The sequence below is a fragment of the Maniola hyperantus genome, chromosome 2, assembly GCF_902806685.2.
Source record: "Maniola hyperantus chromosome 2, iAphHyp1.2, whole genome shotgun sequence".
In the NCBI taxonomy this organism is placed as follows: Eukaryota; Metazoa; Arthropoda; class Insecta; order Lepidoptera; family Nymphalidae; genus Maniola; species Maniola hyperantus.
Genome location: NC_048537.1, coordinates 6,877,738 through 6,896,174, shown reverse-complemented (window position 1 = coordinate 6,896,174; position 18,437 = coordinate 6,877,738). Strand labels below are relative to the sequence as shown.

The 18,437-nt window shown below is 37.4% G+C and overlaps 1 protein-coding gene across 1 annotated transcript in view; it reads right to left on the bottom strand.

Annotated features, from left to right (window-relative positions):
- The window catches only part of kl-3 (dynein heavy chain 8, axonemal kl-3), a 58,631-nt gene that overhangs the window by 25,875 nt on the left and 14,319 nt on the right, over positions 1-18,437 (bottom strand). The window contains exons 25-57 of the mRNA XM_034981418.2: positions 17,938-18,080; positions 17,454-17,634; positions 17,114-17,321; positions 16,793-16,922; positions 15,854-16,017; positions 15,107-15,250; positions 14,288-14,398; positions 14,002-14,156; positions 13,438-13,523; positions 12,279-12,478; positions 11,518-11,689; positions 10,841-11,089; positions 9,911-10,045; positions 9,647-9,775; positions 9,340-9,545; positions 8,745-8,883; positions 8,449-8,659; positions 7,813-7,969; positions 7,045-7,238; positions 6,759-6,924; positions 6,264-6,365; positions 5,934-6,156; positions 5,398-5,527; positions 4,563-4,780; positions 4,121-4,257; positions 3,979-4,031; positions 3,429-3,636; positions 2,545-2,806; positions 1,685-1,807; positions 1,142-1,259; positions 974-1,069; positions 722-828; positions 470-633 (exon numbers count right to left, since the gene is read on the bottom strand). Of these exons, the coding sequence (XP_034837309.1) occupies positions 470-633; positions 722-828; positions 974-1,069; positions 1,142-1,259; positions 1,685-1,807; positions 2,545-2,806; positions 3,429-3,636; positions 3,979-4,031; positions 4,121-4,257; positions 4,563-4,780; positions 5,398-5,527; positions 5,934-6,156; positions 6,264-6,365; positions 6,759-6,924; positions 7,045-7,238; positions 7,813-7,969; positions 8,449-8,659; positions 8,745-8,883; positions 9,340-9,545; positions 9,647-9,775; positions 9,911-10,045; positions 10,841-11,089; positions 11,518-11,689; positions 12,279-12,478; positions 13,438-13,523; positions 14,002-14,156; positions 14,288-14,398; positions 15,107-15,250; positions 15,854-16,017; positions 16,793-16,922; positions 17,114-17,321; positions 17,454-17,634; positions 17,938-18,080 (5,221 nt within the window). The remainder of the gene's footprint in view (positions 1-469; positions 634-721; positions 829-973; positions 1,070-1,141; positions 1,260-1,684; positions 1,808-2,544; positions 2,807-3,428; positions 3,637-3,978; positions 4,032-4,120; positions 4,258-4,562; positions 4,781-5,397; positions 5,528-5,933; positions 6,157-6,263; positions 6,366-6,758; positions 6,925-7,044; positions 7,239-7,812; positions 7,970-8,448; positions 8,660-8,744; positions 8,884-9,339; positions 9,546-9,646; positions 9,776-9,910; positions 10,046-10,840; positions 11,090-11,517; positions 11,690-12,278; positions 12,479-13,437; positions 13,524-14,001; positions 14,157-14,287; positions 14,399-15,106; positions 15,251-15,853; positions 16,018-16,792; positions 16,923-17,113; positions 17,322-17,453; positions 17,635-17,937; positions 18,081-18,437) is intronic.

Here is an 18,437-nt window from a genome sequence, read left to right as displayed (position 1 = left end):
TATAAAATATTGTAATTGGGTTCTCGGAAACGGCTCTTATGATTTGGATGAAATTTTGTATATAGAAAAAGTTATACTTTCCAAGTTTATCTGTATAGGTATCATCCCTGATTTCATGAGAGGAGAGCCCGAAGGGCGCCAAGCGAAGCTCGTTCGCGTCCAGGCATTGGTACTTAATACAAGATAAATAATACTCTTTTTATTTTGTTTAATTTCTACAATAATACTACCAATTATAAATTTGATTTGTCGGCAGATAAATCAATAAACCGTGCTGCCGCCTGATTGGTTTTCGAGTTGATTTTCACTATAATATGTTCCTTCCCCTTCCTTTCTTTTCTTAAGCTTCCTTCAATTTCAAATTGAATATAAATTAAATTCACTTTGTACCTACTTACGCGCGGCAGAGTAGCGCGAACGTAATTTGCAGCCTTTAGTATAAATTACTCATAATAATTTAATTATATACCTGTCTGATATAACCCTCAAACATTCGTGAAACCATAATTTGAGCGCAATTTTTATTGATGGCAGTTCTTCTTTCTTAATGAAAAGTATTCCTTCCCAAATTCTCGACAGATCTCGCAAATTGAAAACGTAGTGGAACTTCGCCGGCGTTGGCAACATTTTTATCTATACAAAGAATAATTAATTTGATTTAACGTTGATCTCAAATTACAGCTGCATCGGGGCTGCATTCGAAATTCAAGAAAATGCTTACTTTTGTCTGCTGCCATATAAGACGCGTGACTGGAACAAGACGCGGCATAAAATCTACAATCTTCTTGTCAAATCGCGTCTTGCAGAAATATCCCGCACTTATAGTCTCTATATAACAAATATATTAATTACATGTACTGATATATAAATACTAGTATTGTATCGGTAGCGTCCACGCGTACATCTAAACTATTGCCATTGAGAAAAGTCTCATAAATGTTTACTGATTTCATAGAAAACCTAATGTACTAACCAAATATTTTATCCATAGAGACATCACTGGGTAGAGTACAATTGAAGATGTTGAACTGACGCTTCAAACGTGGCGGAATATCATTTCGGCCTCCGCCTGAAAACAAAATCTTTTTAGACATGCCAATTTCCAATTTATTGAAAATATACTCTCAACAGAACGACTTACCTGGATGGATCATGGCCCCGAACATTTGTATCTCAGCAATTATAATGAATTCGCCCGGTTTTTCTAGAGAGTAAAAACCTCCGCACTCCATCATTTGACGGACTATTTCATTCGTTACCTAAAATATTGATTTCATAAAACTCAAGTTCTTGATATTGTTCACAAAGAGTACTTATCACATTTTCCATTTGCCCAAAAAGGAAGTTTTCAGGGTTCTTGTCTGTGTTTCTTTATTAAACCATAACTTCTAAATGCCTGAACAAATCTGGATGTATGGGGCATCGTTAGAATCCTTATATCATCTCGAGTAACGGCGATTACGCATTGCACTCCCGTCATCCGAGTTCTATCCGTCATCCGTGAGAATACCAGCGATTATCTACGACTTATGTCATAAGCTCCCATACAAAACAAAAAGGAACGTATTTTCACGGACTCGGATCAGATGAGTGCGTAACCGGCGTAACGTTGGCTTTATTATTATTTTTTAAATTTTAATGACAGAGTCATGTTTTTTTTAAATTATTATTAAATATAATTTACCTGATCTCCCCATTCGTTTACAACAGGCATATTTATATCGTCTACAAATACAGTCATGGCCCTTCCACCAGGTGGTCCGTAAGTCATTCCGACCCTTTTCTCAACGTACGATTCTATAATTCGCTACATAAAACATATCAAATCTTTCAAAAAGTTTTATAGATTACTTAATAATAAAATACAGCGGTGATAGCCAGGTGTCAAGACGTCAGCCTTCCTGTCAAGGGTCTGGGGTTCGATTCCGGGCGCGCACTGCTAACTCTACGGAGCTATGTGCGTTTTAAGCAATTTAGTATAACTTGCTTTAACGATGAAGAAAAACATCCTGAGGAAACCTGCATGCCTGACAGTTCTGCATAATATCCTCAAAGGTGTGTAAAGTTTGCCAAGCCGCACTTGATCAACGCGGTAGACTATGGCCAAATCCTTCTCATTCTGAAAGGTAACCCTGCTCAGTAGTGAGCTGGCAATGGGTTGTTGATGATGATGATGATGAGGAGGAATAATGTAGTCGTAGCAATGGTCTAACACGACTTTAACTTTCATAGTTACAATATTAAGATTCTAACCAAAAAGACCGGCCAAATGCGAGTCAGACTCGCACTGAGGGTTCCGTACTCGGGTATTTTTTTCGACATTTTACAGGATAATTGAAAAACTATAATACATAAAAATAAACAAAAATCTTTTTTAGAATGCACAGGTAAAGCCCTTTCATAATATGATACCCCATTTGGTATATTAATCTTACTTTGAAAGTTGGAAATACTAATTATTTCGGACAGACAGACAGTAAAGTGATCCTATAAGGGTTCCGTTTGTCCTTTTGAGGTAGGTACGGGACCCTTAAAATAACTCACTTGGAACATATTCGGTGTGGTGGCAGAAGAGAAGTTGATCATCTTAAACAGTTTCACTTCATTGTCGTATTTTGCCATATAACTTTTCAACATCACAGTTTTAGCGGTGCCCTGCTCGCCTATCAGTAGAACAGCTTTATTCTGCTTCGCTATGGTGTCAATTAAAAATGTTATGCAAACGTTGTCGACGTTAGGCACCAATATAGAAGCGTATTCTGGTATACTGTCTGATGGGTATATGAAGTCTTCTACGATTTCCGACCTACCAACAATAACATTATTGAATTTTATGACTATTGTCGATATTTTCGTACACACTTGACGCTAAGAATAAACGGTTATCTAGGCAATATTGTTGATATTTTAGCATATTCAATATTCATTACGTATTATTATTCTATACAATAAGCGCCACATTTTCTTACGTGAAATAAAAATATTTGAATTAAATTTTCTATATGAGAATAAAAGGTCATTTTCTCTGCGTACCTACACGCAAAGAGTGCAACTAATTACCTTTTACAGTGTTCTCAAAATTCCTCCAAGTTTTAAATAGGTTTGTTCGAACTGGCCATAGAATTTACCATTGGTGGTTTCTACGTTCATTGTAGGAAATGAATAAAGAGCGGCATTAGATCTCGTCGAACAGTGCTAGTGAGTCAAAATGACGATAAAGTCAACGTCAACCGCATCTATCTCTAACTCTTAGGATATGCCTTTTAAGCAATTGACAATACACACTTCAGAGACAAAACACTTCAGAGAGTTCTCCATAGTGTTCTCAAATGTGTGTAAAATCTGCCAATCCACACCAGCGTGGCAGATTACGACTTAAACCTTTCTAATCCTGAGAGGAGACGTGTGCTCAGTTGATGATGACTCACCAGTGCTGCCAAACACCAGTCTCATTGACCATAAACTCGAAGGGCATGACCCACTCCTTGGAACGCGCGCCCGGCCAGTCCATGCGCACTGGCAACTTGGTCATAAACTCCGCCATACGATAACGCGCGTCCAACTCCAATACGGCGCCCAGGGACCACATCATCGAAAACACGAACAGGCGCTCCAGGTGACGGTCGGTATGCACCTCTAATATTGAAAAGGATATAATGTTAAAAACACCTCATAACCGAAAATTGCAACTGGGTCACTTGTATCACCGTTTAATACTATTATAGGTGCGCGTAATCCTAACGAAAAGAAAGAAATTGTGATGATCACATAATCACGTTTAGGATGACTAAAGTTGTCGTCACCGCAGTTGCCGGTCTTGCAGTCACGGGTACCAGTCCCATAGATTCAAATACTACTTTAACATAATACCTATTACTATCCATAAGACGTAATAATAATAATTGTTCTGGTAAACTAACGCGAATTAAAAGCGATAGGTATCTATTTATTTATTTGTAATTCAATAGCAATACTTACTGCCACCTGGTATTTCTATTTGCAACAGACCAACTAACACATCAATACATTGTCTGAAAAAATAAAAGTTTTTTGCAACACAAACTTTTCTATATAATTTATGGGAATATAATATAAGGTCTCTAAAAATCTTTTTGCGAACCTTATGTAGATGGCTTCGAGAAGTTTCATTTTAGCCGGCAATTTTTGTTGTACAAACGAATGCACATCATCATAAACTTTATTGAAAGCTGTTCTGAATGCGTCTGCTTCCTTTTGGGGTCTCTTTTTAAGCCATCCCTACAGTAAATATTATCCAATTAACACCTCTTCATTAATTTTTTTTGGATCTAAATAGGTCACAGTCTGTATAATCTAACAGGGGATAACCCAAGAGCGCAGAAACAAATTAATGCGATAGTGTGCCCATCTGTCTTTCTGTCTGTCTGTCACCTTTTTTACGCCCTTAAACATAGCTGACATACCAAAGGCTAGGCTACTTTTCATCCGGGAAAATCAAAGAGTATCCACGGGATTTTTATTAACCTAAATCCACGAGGACGAAGTCGCGGGCATCAACTAGTAAACAATATGCTTATAAATACCTCTAATATAGGTTGCCATTTGAGCACAGAGGAGGACAGAAAGACCATGCCCATACGACTGACAGTGGCAGGGGATGCGTTATCTACGTTGTCAGGCTCAAATACAAGTTTACTGTTTTGAGCCATCGAAATACGATCACCGTTCGCTAGCGTCAAAGTTTTGTTATCGTCTAGCACGGAATTTAGATTTTCAATCCACACTGCGTCTACGGGTCCATCTAGAAAGAAAATAGAATATACTAACGTTATAATACACAACAGTTATATCTTTTGTAATATACCATTTTTTCATAAAATACCACAAAGTTATGTATTATACCAAGTAGGTAATTATTACATGAACAAGAAAGCAACGATTTAGAGAGCTATGTTCTCTACGAGATCAAATCAAAAATAAGGAGATCCGAGAAGTGCCAAAGTAACTAAGATAGCACAAAAGACTGCGAAGCTGAATTGGCAATGGACGGGGCATAAAGTTCGGCGAGCCGACAGACGTTGTGGTCCCGAAATGCTGAAAACGTGATCTGAAAGCGCAGCGTTGAAAGATCCCCCACTAGGTGGACAGATGACATCAAACGAGTCCCAGGCTGCCGCAGGATTCAGGGGGTGCAAGACCATGGCGTGTATGTTGTGTACAAGAGACCTATGTCCAGCCGTGGAAGTTTATCGGTGGATGACGTCGATGACAAGAAATATAAAACATGTAATATTGGTATGGGGTATTATAACATTTTAAGTGTGTCGTGGAGAATGTTATCGTTTATTTAACGTTTGTTAACTACTGAGCATCAGTATTTACCAGAATGTTATTAAAATATTGAAAATATACACTTACCCAGAACGATCCATGTTGTATCGGATTTTTTCACTTTCAAAGCCCTCCGCCATAAAGTTGAAAATATGCCATCAGTCCAATCATTGGTCGCAACATCCAAGCGGCCAAACATTTGCGGAGCTGTTATAGCCTGAATAAAATTAAAAATAATAAGCAATACAGGCAAAATGTTTTTATTGCGTCTAATGGTAAGCCAACACTGCAAATTTTAACCGCGCGTTTTTTTTATCCACAGAATTCTGTGACATATGAAATAGAATAAAACGTATTGGTACGCAACAGGTTGAAATAGCCATCGGGGTATGAAGCGGGGGGATGCCCCGCACTCCCGCACGTCACCCGCGCTCGCCCGCACCGGGTTAGCGCGGGGGCTGTGCAGGTGTGCGGGGTGTTCCCTCCCCGATCGCCATCTCGACCTGTCGCGTACTATAGGTAAACGGATCCGCATTCCGCACACACTCGCTTAAAAAACGCGCGAACGGCTACATATTCTTATAATTTCCATGTTACTGAATTTTGAGGGGCACTTTGGTTACCTTTGGATTCATCCGCATTTCCTTATGAGGTTTACCGACTTCAGTGAGTGCAGCCATGAGTGTGTGAATACACGTGGTTTTGCCCGACCCAGTTGGCCCCATGGTCATAAGTCCGTGGCGTACAAGAGACGTCTCATACAGCTGAATAATTTTCAAATTCCATTCGGGATGATTAACTAAGCCTGTTCGCTCTGTTACGATTCCTATAGCGCGCTGCATTTCTCTATGTTAATGAAAATATTAACTGTATTTCAAAGTCTCGCACTATCGGTAAAAACTTTTTTCCAATAAAAATATTACAAAACATGTCACAATAAATAAAACACATACTTATGTGAAGTTTGACTTAGTTTCATTCCAGGGAACAAATCTTCAATTAAAGATATAAACAGCGGTTCATCTTCATCTACCAGTTTAGATACGTTCATTTCTCTGTAATATAATATGAAATAGTTAGCTCAATTTTTGGCAATGGTTATTATCGCTCAATATGCTCTATTTTGACGATCAATAAGATCTGTCAGCTTTTTACAGATTTGCCTAATTTAATTGATCGTTACTGTCCCATGTTAATTATATAAATTATAAATAAATTAAGGTTAAAATCACATCGCTTGTTGATTTATTGATTAAAACGATCCACAGTGGCGATTGACGAAAAATATGATGTCGATCGTCAGCTGCTTACAATATAATTTACTCGATTTTGTTTGATCGCTTGTGTTGATCGTTAAAAATCGAGCAAACCTGAGTAGGTACCTTGAGTCTTTTTCAAACCAATCGCTTACTTTTTAGTATTTAACAAACTTCTTAGTATTTACGTACTTCAATACTCTCATCATGATATTTTCTTCGGTACTGTCTGGATTAGCGCGTTTTTGTGCGCCCATTGTCCTCAATACGGACAGGATATTTCGAAGACCGAAATCATAATGTACTTGTTTTGAGAGTTGCTCTTCGCAAAGCTTGTACAAGGTAAAGAATTTTCGAGCTAAAAAAATCAACAAGGAGTTATTAAAAAAATATATTGTTAAAGCACTTTTTGAGATTAAAGCTTACAAAAATACAAAAGCGACGGGGTTTTTCTTTAGACTAATTTTAGTTTTTTTACCTAGCAAAATATTTTCTTTAAAACCGCAACTGGCCAACTTGACTCGGATAATAATCTGCCTGTCTGGTACCATCATGGCCACAGATCGGAACTGAATCTTTAGATTTTCTGGCAACTCTTGTCGTCCAGCATAGCCGGGATTCATTGTAATGATAAAAGCAAACTCTGGATTCAAACTCACTGTATCGCCATCGCTAAAAAAAATGATTTTTCATGTTTATCTGCAGAGTTGCTTGTGTATAAAATTAATTCATCTGAAGTTAATTGTTACATAGAAATCTAAATACTACTGTATTACTGAAATAGTTAATTATATTATTATATAATATTATACTACTTCATTTTTTTTTCTGTATTGCGTGTAAGTACTATCCAACACATCTAGTTTCTCCTTTCACCTAAGGTTGCCTGGAAGAGATTGCTGTGAGCAATAAGGCCGCCTTTGCATACAATAATTTTGTTAGTTTAAGTTTCTGTAATAGTTATGTAATTTTTTTTGTGTGCAATAAAGTATTTCTATCTATCTATCTATCTAAATTATAGAAAAGATTTTTCATTAAAATAAACTTTTACAATTATTACTTTTTCAATTATCTAGCTTCGGAATGCCTTTCCTACCGAGAAAAATCAGCAGAAGAACTCGGCGGTTGCTCTTTTCAAAGCTAATTAAATTGGCAGACTTTTTTAAATCAATCAAATAGAAAAGTGGCAAAATTTAACTGTGCAATTAATTGTCACTTGATAAATATATTGTGTAAAATTTCTAACCTAAAAATAAAGAATTCCTTCTTTTCGCGTCGCGCAGTTAGACAGATATAAATCTGTTGTGCTGCTACAGACAATACTGGCAACTCGATGCGGTTGAACTCGTCAAAACATCCCCAAGTGCCGGATTGGGCCAAGCCCTTGTAGATACGACCCAAACCTTAAAGATAATATTTTTACCTACATTAATTTCTCAGACTGAATTTTAACCTTGAGTGCTTATATTAAGGTTAAGTATAGTTACTTGATCTATCTACACAAAGAAGAAGTTTTGAATCTACACTCATGAAAAAACTATACTTATAGAGATCATTGAATTATTATGTAGGTAGGTAATAATGTAAAATTTGTGAACTTTTTTGTATTTCAGATTACTACGAAGACTATTGATCCCATTTATTATTTAATATTTTAGAAAATCCTTTACTAATAAATTCGCTATACTTTCTGGATCAATTGAAAGTTTTAATGCAGGTATTGAGAAATTGGAAGTTGTAAATAAATCGCTTATTGAAACCCTTTAATGGAAAAATTTGCTAGACCAAGCCAAGGCCCAGTCAAATGAAGGGAAAAGGAGAATCATAATGTCTATTAAAAGATGTGGTGGATTGTTATAGTTAGTTGAAAGTTTGCACAAACCCCTAAAGTCCATCTGATCCGAGCAGTTGAACACAATAACAAGCTTGCCAAGCGTGCGACCCATGTCCTTGGTAGTCTCCGTTTTGCCCGTGCCTGCCGGGCCCGCGGGTGCTCCTCCCATATTCATGCCAATGGCTTGCGCTAGTGTGATGTAGCATCTATCCGTTAGTGGCGTGATTACTAGACGCTCCGTAATACCCAAATATTCATTCTGGGCCAATGTATAGAAGTATTAAAATGGGAACAGGTAAATATTATGTTCTAATTACTTAAATTAGACAACAGAGAAGAATCACCTGGTACAAAAAGTCAACATCTGTTATGGATACGACACAATCATCAGAATCCTCAAAGTAATAGAAACGCGCTTGTTTTTGCCATTCGAAATCTCCCGGAGACTTGATCCTCATTCTTACGAGATCATCAAAAATATCTCTGAAATATAATCAATACTTCAATACTAATATTATGAATGCGAAAGTGTGTCTGTCTGTCTGTCCTCTAGCTTTTCACGGCTCAACAGTTTAGCTGATTTTGATGAAATTTGGTACAGAGTTAGCTTACATCCCGGGGAAGGGCATAGGCTACGTATAATAATTATCAGTCATTGAAATTATAATATGAAGCTGCGGGTAAAAGCTTATTATTAATCTGCCTGACTGGCTAACTGAATTCTAGAGACATGAAATTTGGAGGGCGAGTTCTTTGTAAAGAGCAGGTAAGGTATCAAATTTTTTGAAATTCCACCCCTGAGAGGGTGAAATACGGGTTTGAAATTTGTGTAGTCCAGTCCAGGAAAAAGTCGCGAGCATAAGCCAGTATTTTATAAAACATTGAACAAAACTAACTTTTGTAGTGTTCTTATTGTTATTGTCTACTGATAGGTGTTACCTTTGATGTACATGAATAGTGATCATAGTTTCGACTCTCGTCCTATCCAAGGGCATCAAGTCAGTGACAGTTTGATCGATTAGTCCATTTAATAAATCGAGATTCTTTTGATTTGTTAGTCTCATAATGAAACGATCTACTTTAGCCTTCTTTAGTGCATACTCCGCGTCGCTAGTCCAAAGAATTTGCATTCCCAACAAACTTGCCTGGTAAAATTATATGTATTCATAATTGAACGAGTTCTTATTAGGTAGGTATATTAAGTCACTTCATTTTGTTGTATAATTAATATAACAGTACTGTTTACCTGTCCCGGAAAGTTCCAAAAACTGACCAAAAACTCAAATTCAGGATCTGAGGTCATGGCTTGAGCTATACTAGCGATTATATTTTTTACAGTATCTTTCATTGTATCCAGCAAGGTATTAAGCCATATCTACACGTTTCAAACAGTAAGAAAACCAGTAAATGTAAAATCTACACTTTTTAAAAAGCAAGAAAATCAGTTAAGTGAACATAAAGAAACTGTATTATTTTCACTAGCATTTAAATCAGAAAACGTAATAAAAACCTCGACTCCACCAATGCAATTGACGGCCCGATCCAGAGGAATTGTTTCACCATTATCAGAGTTCATATTTATTATGCGATCCTTATCATCAAAGTCGACTGTGTATATTGCATCAAATATACTGGGTAGATGAGGCTAGAAGAAGCAAAAAAATTGTTTTAGTTTAAAATGGCCCATTCAATTTATTGTTTTTAATTCTTTGCTAACGGTGCAATGAAAGGATGGTAGTTTGCTATATAGCAGTAACTTGAAGTAGTTAGTCTATGTTCGTTCTTGGATTTGGCGATTAACATTTCATACTTTTTTTTAAAATAGCAGTCACTGTGAAAACACCGACACACACACACGCCCACACGCCCACACACCCACACACACACCCACACACACACACATACCCACACACAAACACACACACCCACACACAAACACACACACCCACACACACACACCCACACACAAACACCCACACACACACACCCCACACACACACACACAAACACCCACACACACACACCCACACACACACACACACACACACCCACACACACACACACACACACACACACACACACACACACACACACACACACACACACACACACACACACACACACACACACACACACACACACGCACGCACACATACGCAGAATCACACGCCATGTGAATTTATTTTATTTTACATATTTTTATCTAATTTTTTTGTTTTATTTAGAATTTATTATTAAGTAATAGTTAGTTAGATACTCAATAAGTGTTTTGTAAATTAGAAAAAGCTTATGTAACAGGGAAGGCACTGGCTCCCATGACACAGTTTTTACTTCTTTGGGAGCCAGTGGTCAAAGTCTTATGTGCCAAATCTTTTTGCAAATAAAGATATTATTAATTTAAAAGATATTTATCTTCGATCCTACAACAACAGTTACATACCTGAATAGATTGTGGGTTAGACGATTGACCAAGAATCTCCAACAGAACGGGATCTGATACGAAGAAAAATCTCGGGAAGATAAGACGTTTGGTCTCCAAGTAACCAGTGAGCGACTTCTGGCAAGCTTCGAGCTGTTCTATGAGATGAGGCAGCAGTTGCTTCAACGTGTCGTCTGAAACGCAAACCTCCACGCAATTCACTATATCCCGAGCCCGGTACATTATTTTAACATAAGTCTTGTCAATTGTCTGAAAATAAATTGGACCAAGATATAAACTACATTTTTATCCAAACGACAGTTTATAGAAAGGTCCTAAAGTGTTAAATTACATGTGTTACAATAGTTTAACATAACAAAATATCACAAAGGTATATAAATAATATCGAAAACTATATTTTTTCGATGTTATAGTAGGTATGTATAACGCGATATACTCGTAGTTATCTAAGATATTCTATTTTTTAACAATTTGATAACAATTGTTATATTTCATCCCACAACAGTATTTAATTATTATTTTTGGTTAAATTGTTATTTTTCTTTTTATTCTTACAAATTTTTGGTTCAAATAAATAAATAAAAATGTTGAAAATCTATACCTTTGTGATATTTTATTATAAAACGTTATGTAGCAAATGTTGCTTAAGTAGCACAAACTCTTGTTACAATTCTTACAGCAAATCTTTTAGCCTCCGCTGGCAGTTGCTTTGCGATATCACCACCAACAAACACAGCTTCCAGATACATCCATAGCGTTTGCACTTGTAGCCATTTCTCCAGGATATCGGTCGTGCCCACCAATTTATTGATCCACAACAATATGTCCCTCTTAAATGGTGCATTGTACCTGGTGAAGATTACAGATAACTCTGTAGTAAATGAAATAATTATAATTATATTTTAGTTTAACACCTAGACACCGTAATATGTTACGAAGAGTAAAGTTACAGAGTACTACTCTTTTTCACATATTTATCTACTTTAATGAAATAAGTTTACCGTCCTTTTAAACTTAATTTGGCGATAATTAAAAAGGACTTTCACTTTTCAGTCAAGTACTAAAAAGTACCTAAAATTTACATACAAATGTATTGGCCGGTGTAACTTAGAAACTACACATTTTTACGAAAATCTGACAAACTACAGACAAGATATTTGTTTCTAGAACGTGTCTACAAAATTTCATTGAGTTTGATGAGTTAATATTCAAATAAGAACCATACAGCATTTGTATGGAAAGCCCCAGGAAGGCCACTAGAGTTACTTTCCTTAAACGCTGTCTGTCTTTATCTATGAACAAATGGTAAAAATCAGACTAAATAATATATGTTTCAGTAATCGGTTGTTAAAGTCTGAATTCATTTACTACATTCAGTTCTTACATTTTAGAGTAATTACCTCAATAAAATAATTAGTTTTATACTGCGAGTACCTACCTATTAGAAGCCAACGAATTTAAAATCATCAAAGAGTCTTCCAGCATCGTTATGATGTCAAGCGTTTCTTGTGGTTTAATCAACAGCTCCCCTCGGTTTTTAAAGTGAGCGAAAGTAAGGTCCACAACCGCCCAATCAGCTATTACCTGCTTCAGCTTGGCTTCTATATCTTTCTCTTTAACAGCGCTGATACAAATGTCCTAAAGGAGTAAAATAATAGAAGTATAGTAGTTCGAACAAATGATAGCCATTGAGGATCCAAGGTGCTGGAATGACAACCTTGCACCAGAAAGCGCAGCGTTAGCAGACCATCTACTAGGTGTACGGACGACATCAAATGAGCCGCAGGGAGCCGCCGCACTTGATCCAGGTGACGCAAGACCGCATGTGGAAGTCTCTACATTATACATAATAGAGGAGATTTATTTATCCAGTAGAGGACATTCTATCGGTTAATGATGACGACGACTCAGTTTAAAATCCATTCTGAATAACCTTCTATATCTAAATATGTAAAAGGAAAAGGTGACTGACTGACTGACTGATTGACTGATCTATCAACGCACAGCTCAAACTACTGGACGGATTGGGCTGAAATTTGGCATTCAGATAGCTATTATGACGAAGGCATCCGCTAAAAAAGGATTTTCGAAAACTCAACCCCTAAGGGATGGAAATAGGGGTTTGAAGTTTGTGTAGTCCACGCGGCCAAGTCGCGAGCATAAGCTAGTTATATACATAAAAGGAAAAGGTGACTGAATGACTGACTGACTGGCCGATCTATCAACGCACAGCTCAAACTACTGGACTGATCAGGCTGGGCATGCAGATAGCTGTTATGACGGAGGCTAAGAAAGGCTTTTTCAAAACTCAACCCCTAAGAATTTCACGATTGTACTGGAATAAAGCTAGTCTCTAATATAGAAATCTTTAAACGCACAGTCTAACTCACAACCCGACTTTGCTTATAACGTCTAAGTAAATTTAGATGGATTTCAATGGTTTATCATTATCACATAAAATTATGAGAGGGGCAGAGGGCCGGCGAGGGTTGAAATGATGATCACATAAAATGTAAATTCCAAGCCTGGCCCATGTCTAAGGTAATTATAGCTAGTGATATATTTTAATTAAAGGTTTGTTATTCAAATTTAATTACTTCAACGTCTTCCTTATATTTCAATAATGGAGCTTCCATAACATTAGCCAACGTAAATGTGTCTGACTCTACATCCAAAACGCAATCTGAAAATATAATATTTTAATAATCAATCAATTGCATATAATTCCTCACTACATACAGTAAAAAGTAAATTCAACCCACTCGCGTTATTTGGTTAACAAAATAATATGGGTTATGATATTTAAAAAAAAAACTAACTTTTATTTCAAGCTATATTCGTTTAAGTATCAATTTTTTTTAAATACGTTTCATTTGTTTAAGACCGGCCTTAGACGGACATCTTGAAGCAGTCAGGGTATAGTCTTCTACTTGCATACACACATGAAACCGTTTGAGCAGTTGCGACTGCTCCGGGCGGTCAGTAGCAGTTATCAATGGCAGCTTCAAGCTGCCGATCAATGTCTGCTCGAGCCGTCCCTGTGTTTTGTGCATTGGCTAACAGCTTAAGCTGCTCGTAGGCCGGCCTTTCAGATGGGTGAAGGTCTCTCATTACACATTAAGTACAATAAAATCCAGAGTTTCAAGGAAGAAATTATTTACTCATCAATTGCTCAAGTCTCCTCCAATGTCGGTCCTTCATTGATTTGTCTGCCATCAATTCCAACAGAGGGCATGTTTCGTTGAAATCGTCAATTTTATTCTTTAAATCGATAAAAGCTGGCCAATCTTTCATACCCCGAGGTAACTTCCGACATCTAATAAAGAAAAAGCTTGAAGCTACAACTCTTCGCGATTTATATTTGTTCATAATTTTGTTTAATATAATATGTATAATAATTTAATTTGTTTGCATATTCAATACATGTCTATTTTTATTTCAACTTACCTTATATCGAATTCTGTTAATTGGGCTACTATTTGTTCAATGTCAATAGCCACCCAAGGCGTTTCAAAGTATCCATCAATTGAATTCATTACTGCAAGATACAGACTGTACCTGCAATACCGATAATGGGTAAATATAAAAACATTTTTTTGAAGCTCTGATGCCTTCAGAAACATTCAATATGAAGAGATCCGCAGGAGAGCCAATGTGACTGACATACTCCATCGGGAAGTTGAAATGGCAGTGGGTAGGCCACGCTTGCCGTAGGAGTGATGGCTGCTGGAACCGGGAATTTCTAGAGTGGACGCCGCGATCAAGTAAGCGTAGGGTGAGGCTCCCTTCACCAAGATATCAAAAGGATGGCGGGATAAGGAAACCTGAGGACTAGATGTGGTAGCACTCTTTGGAAAAGTTCAGCAATGGACGTCCGCAGGCTGAAATAATAACACCGACGCATTCTCCTGCGGTATGCAGTCGTTACGTCGTCGCGCGTCGCGTCGTGGGCAAAAGGCGCTAATCGTTTCGCTATGGCGTTCAAATGCGTCAATGTCCTAAAACTGTAGGGCGGTAGCCGTCCAAGGCGGGCGTAATAAGGAACTTTTAAATAGATTTTAGATTTTCACCCCAAAAACCATGCTCAGACTTTGGCTGCGAGACTACTCTTCAATTGTTGTCTGTATGCTATATTTCACGTAAAAAATCGCACTATTCAAAAATTACCTACAGGTCTTTCATCCGCCTTTACCTTAGTTCGTCCATGGCTCACCAGAATTATAAATATGTGTGTGTTTTGTGCTATGGGTAACAGGGTGAACTAACAGTTTGTTTAGTAAATTAAATTCTTTCTTCCTTTGGTGAAGTATGGGATAATCCTTGACCTCCATCCCAAACAGTTTCTCGCCACTGGAATACATTTCAAATCTTCGCCATAACTCATCAAATCGTGATTGGAACATAATTACCCTAAAATCAACAATACCTGTATTAAAGTTTAACATACATTTATTCTTTCTCTCTCCTTCTCTGCATACTTATTACTCATAGCTGAGAATCATGACAGCTTTCCATTAATCACATGATGGCAGGGGTTTTAGGGATAATAATGCAGTTGACTCCGATAATCTATAATACGAGTTGTCACTTGACTAAAAGTATGAGATTTCCGGTCCTAGATTTAACGAATTTACATCATCATGAGCAACCCATCGCCGCCGGCTCACTACAAAGCTCGGGTCTCCTCTCAGAGCGAGAAGAGTTTTGGCTATAGTTTAGCACGCTGGCCAAGTGCGGATTGGCTGACTTCACACACCTTTGATAACATTATGAAGAACTCTCAGGCATGTAGGTTTCCTCACAATGAAAGTTAAAGGTGCGTGACCAGGATTTAACCCCCGACCTCAGATTAGGAGGTGGACGTCCTAACCACTAGGCTATCACAGTTTATTTGAACGTTCATACACTTTCGAACGACATTTCATACAATTTTTGGGGGGGAAAAATGACCATTGAATAAAATCGTTCAAGATTGATAACGAATCAAACATTCAAAAAATCAAAAGACCATACCTATCACTAGCTTCTCTAGCGGTAAGGCCGGGTGTCATAGGTCCAAACTGTTCGTAATCAGCGTCGAACTTCAGCACGTCTTTCAAGAAATTCGCGACACCCTCAGTTAATTCCTGCTGTAACGGACCCTGCATTTCCACTATACGTTGTTGCACTTGTTGAGCCTATTGAAAAAGTCACAACAGTAAAATACCTAGTCTTTCTCTTTACACCACCGCGTTGTGCGACCACAATATTATGCAACTTTGAATGTTATACTAATAATGTCGTGAGTTGCTGTCTCTCAAGTCTAACATCAAATGATCAGTCAGCGAACAAAACGGTGTAATTGCACGAAATTACACAAGAGAACCGAAAAACTGGAAAAAAAGATAATTTTTTTATTCAGATACAAGTTGGTGTACAGTACACACCTGGTGGTAAGTGATGATATACTCTAAGATGGAAGCGGGCTAGCCTGGAAGGGGTATGACATTTTTTTTATTAAACCCACACTCCTTTGGTTTCTACACGGCATCGTACCGGATCGCTAAATCGCTTGGCACAGCACGGCTTTGCCGGTAGGGTGGTAACTATAGCCACGGCCGAAGCCTACCACCAGATCAGACCAGAAATTATAAAATTACAAACCCCTGCCAGAAATCGAATCCCACTAATAAGACAACAGCACTTACCACTGCGCCAGAGAGGTCGTCAAGATGTTGAAACAGCCCAGCATTGAACCAACCGGAACACTAAATCACTTAACGGAACGGCTTTGCAACTTGCTGCCGCGTGGCAACTAGCCACGGCTGAAGCATCCCATCAGACCAGACCAGAGACAATTCAGAAATAATAGATTTTCAAATTGGCCCTGCCGATAATCCACTCCGGAACCTCCCATTTATAAGACCAAAGCGAAGCCAGGGAGTTGGTCAAATTTTATAAAATTAAACTAACCGTTAGCAACATGTTTTGAAACGCGTATCGCAGTCCATAAACCATGTCAGCATCGTCCTTTGGAATGTCTATATTAAACTGACTGAATAGAGCATAGCTCTCTTCAATTAAATCTAACTCCATATCCATTCTAGAAGATAAACATGAAATAAATTAAATAAATTAAATTATAGAATTTTTTATTTATATTTTCGGATTGACTTTGCTTTAACTTTGCACAGTCAGTCAGTCAGTTAGTCACCTTTTCCTTTTATATATTAAGATATAGATTTATATTTATGTATATACCTACTACTTTTTGATGTCTAAGATCGACCTTACCCAATAAACTCATCTCGAATCAATTCCAAGCACAACATTGCCACTCTAACGTCATCCAAGTCCTTTATCTTCTTGCCCATAGTCTTCATGCGATCTTTGATGAATTGCATCATTTTCAATACTCTTTCTTTATAGGCCTGACTAAGAAGCTTTCCTAAAATTCTCTTCCATTCAATGGATTCTATGTGTAATGCCAGGGTGATCTGATCTGAAAAAGTACAATCATTAGATCTAGGTACAACTTATCAAATATCCCTCATACATTTTATTTTTCCCAACTAAAGTTACTATGATCATGAAATAAATTCTTCAAAAATATCAAAAAACATTCATGAGATACCCATGTTTATTTGAACCGATCCAATAATATGCCTTTTCGGCAAGTTGAGAACTTCATCCGTTTCACTTTCGTACTTCTTGAACATATCTCCGATTATAACGTTGAGAGGATTTGTGTCAACAAAACTTTGGATTTGTTGCACTCTATCTTCCGCCCATAATGGAGCAAATCTATAATATCCCTGTTAATCATACAATACAATTTTAGTGTTTAAACTATCGTGAGTGATTTCCATTATATATAATATCTCACACCCGGTATTACTCACGTGTTTAGTCGACGTTACACAACGGGCTGCGCAGTTTTAACCGCGACGCGTGCTCGAACTGACTCCCTTTGAAAAAGGACCACGGATGGGTTCGAAACTAGTCGGGCTAACGTCGACTAAACACGTGAGTAAAGCCGGGTGTGAGATATACAATACAATTAGGAGGGCAAGGGCTCTAACATCTAATCTAACAAAAATATTAAATCTTTTACTAACATTCAGCAATTTCTCAATATCCGGCTTATACATGTACATCATGCCTTGCAATGCCATAACAGCTCGCACTATTTCCTTATGTTCGGAGACCATTCGGAAATAAGTCCTGACGCCGAGTAGATTGGAAGCTGATCTGGAACCAACTACAACAAGATTTAAACATCAAAAATATCTCTATTTTTTTCCTTAGAGGGGGAAAATCCTCAGGGAGAACTTCACTTATATTATGTGTATCTGTAACCAATGGACAAAAATATTTCCTCCGTATTCCTTCCATTTTTACCTCCTGGAAATATCTGTATAATTTCCATTTTTGTGTCTACATCTATTAAATTAATTAAGAACTTCTCTTGTACTTGTTGTAGGTGATTTTGCGACAATTTTAACAAGAAGAATATTATACTATTCAATGATAAATCATAGATATGTAATACTAAATAATAATAGGTATAATCCAAGCCGTTCGACGTCGTGTCGGGGGACCGTCATACATAGTAGTT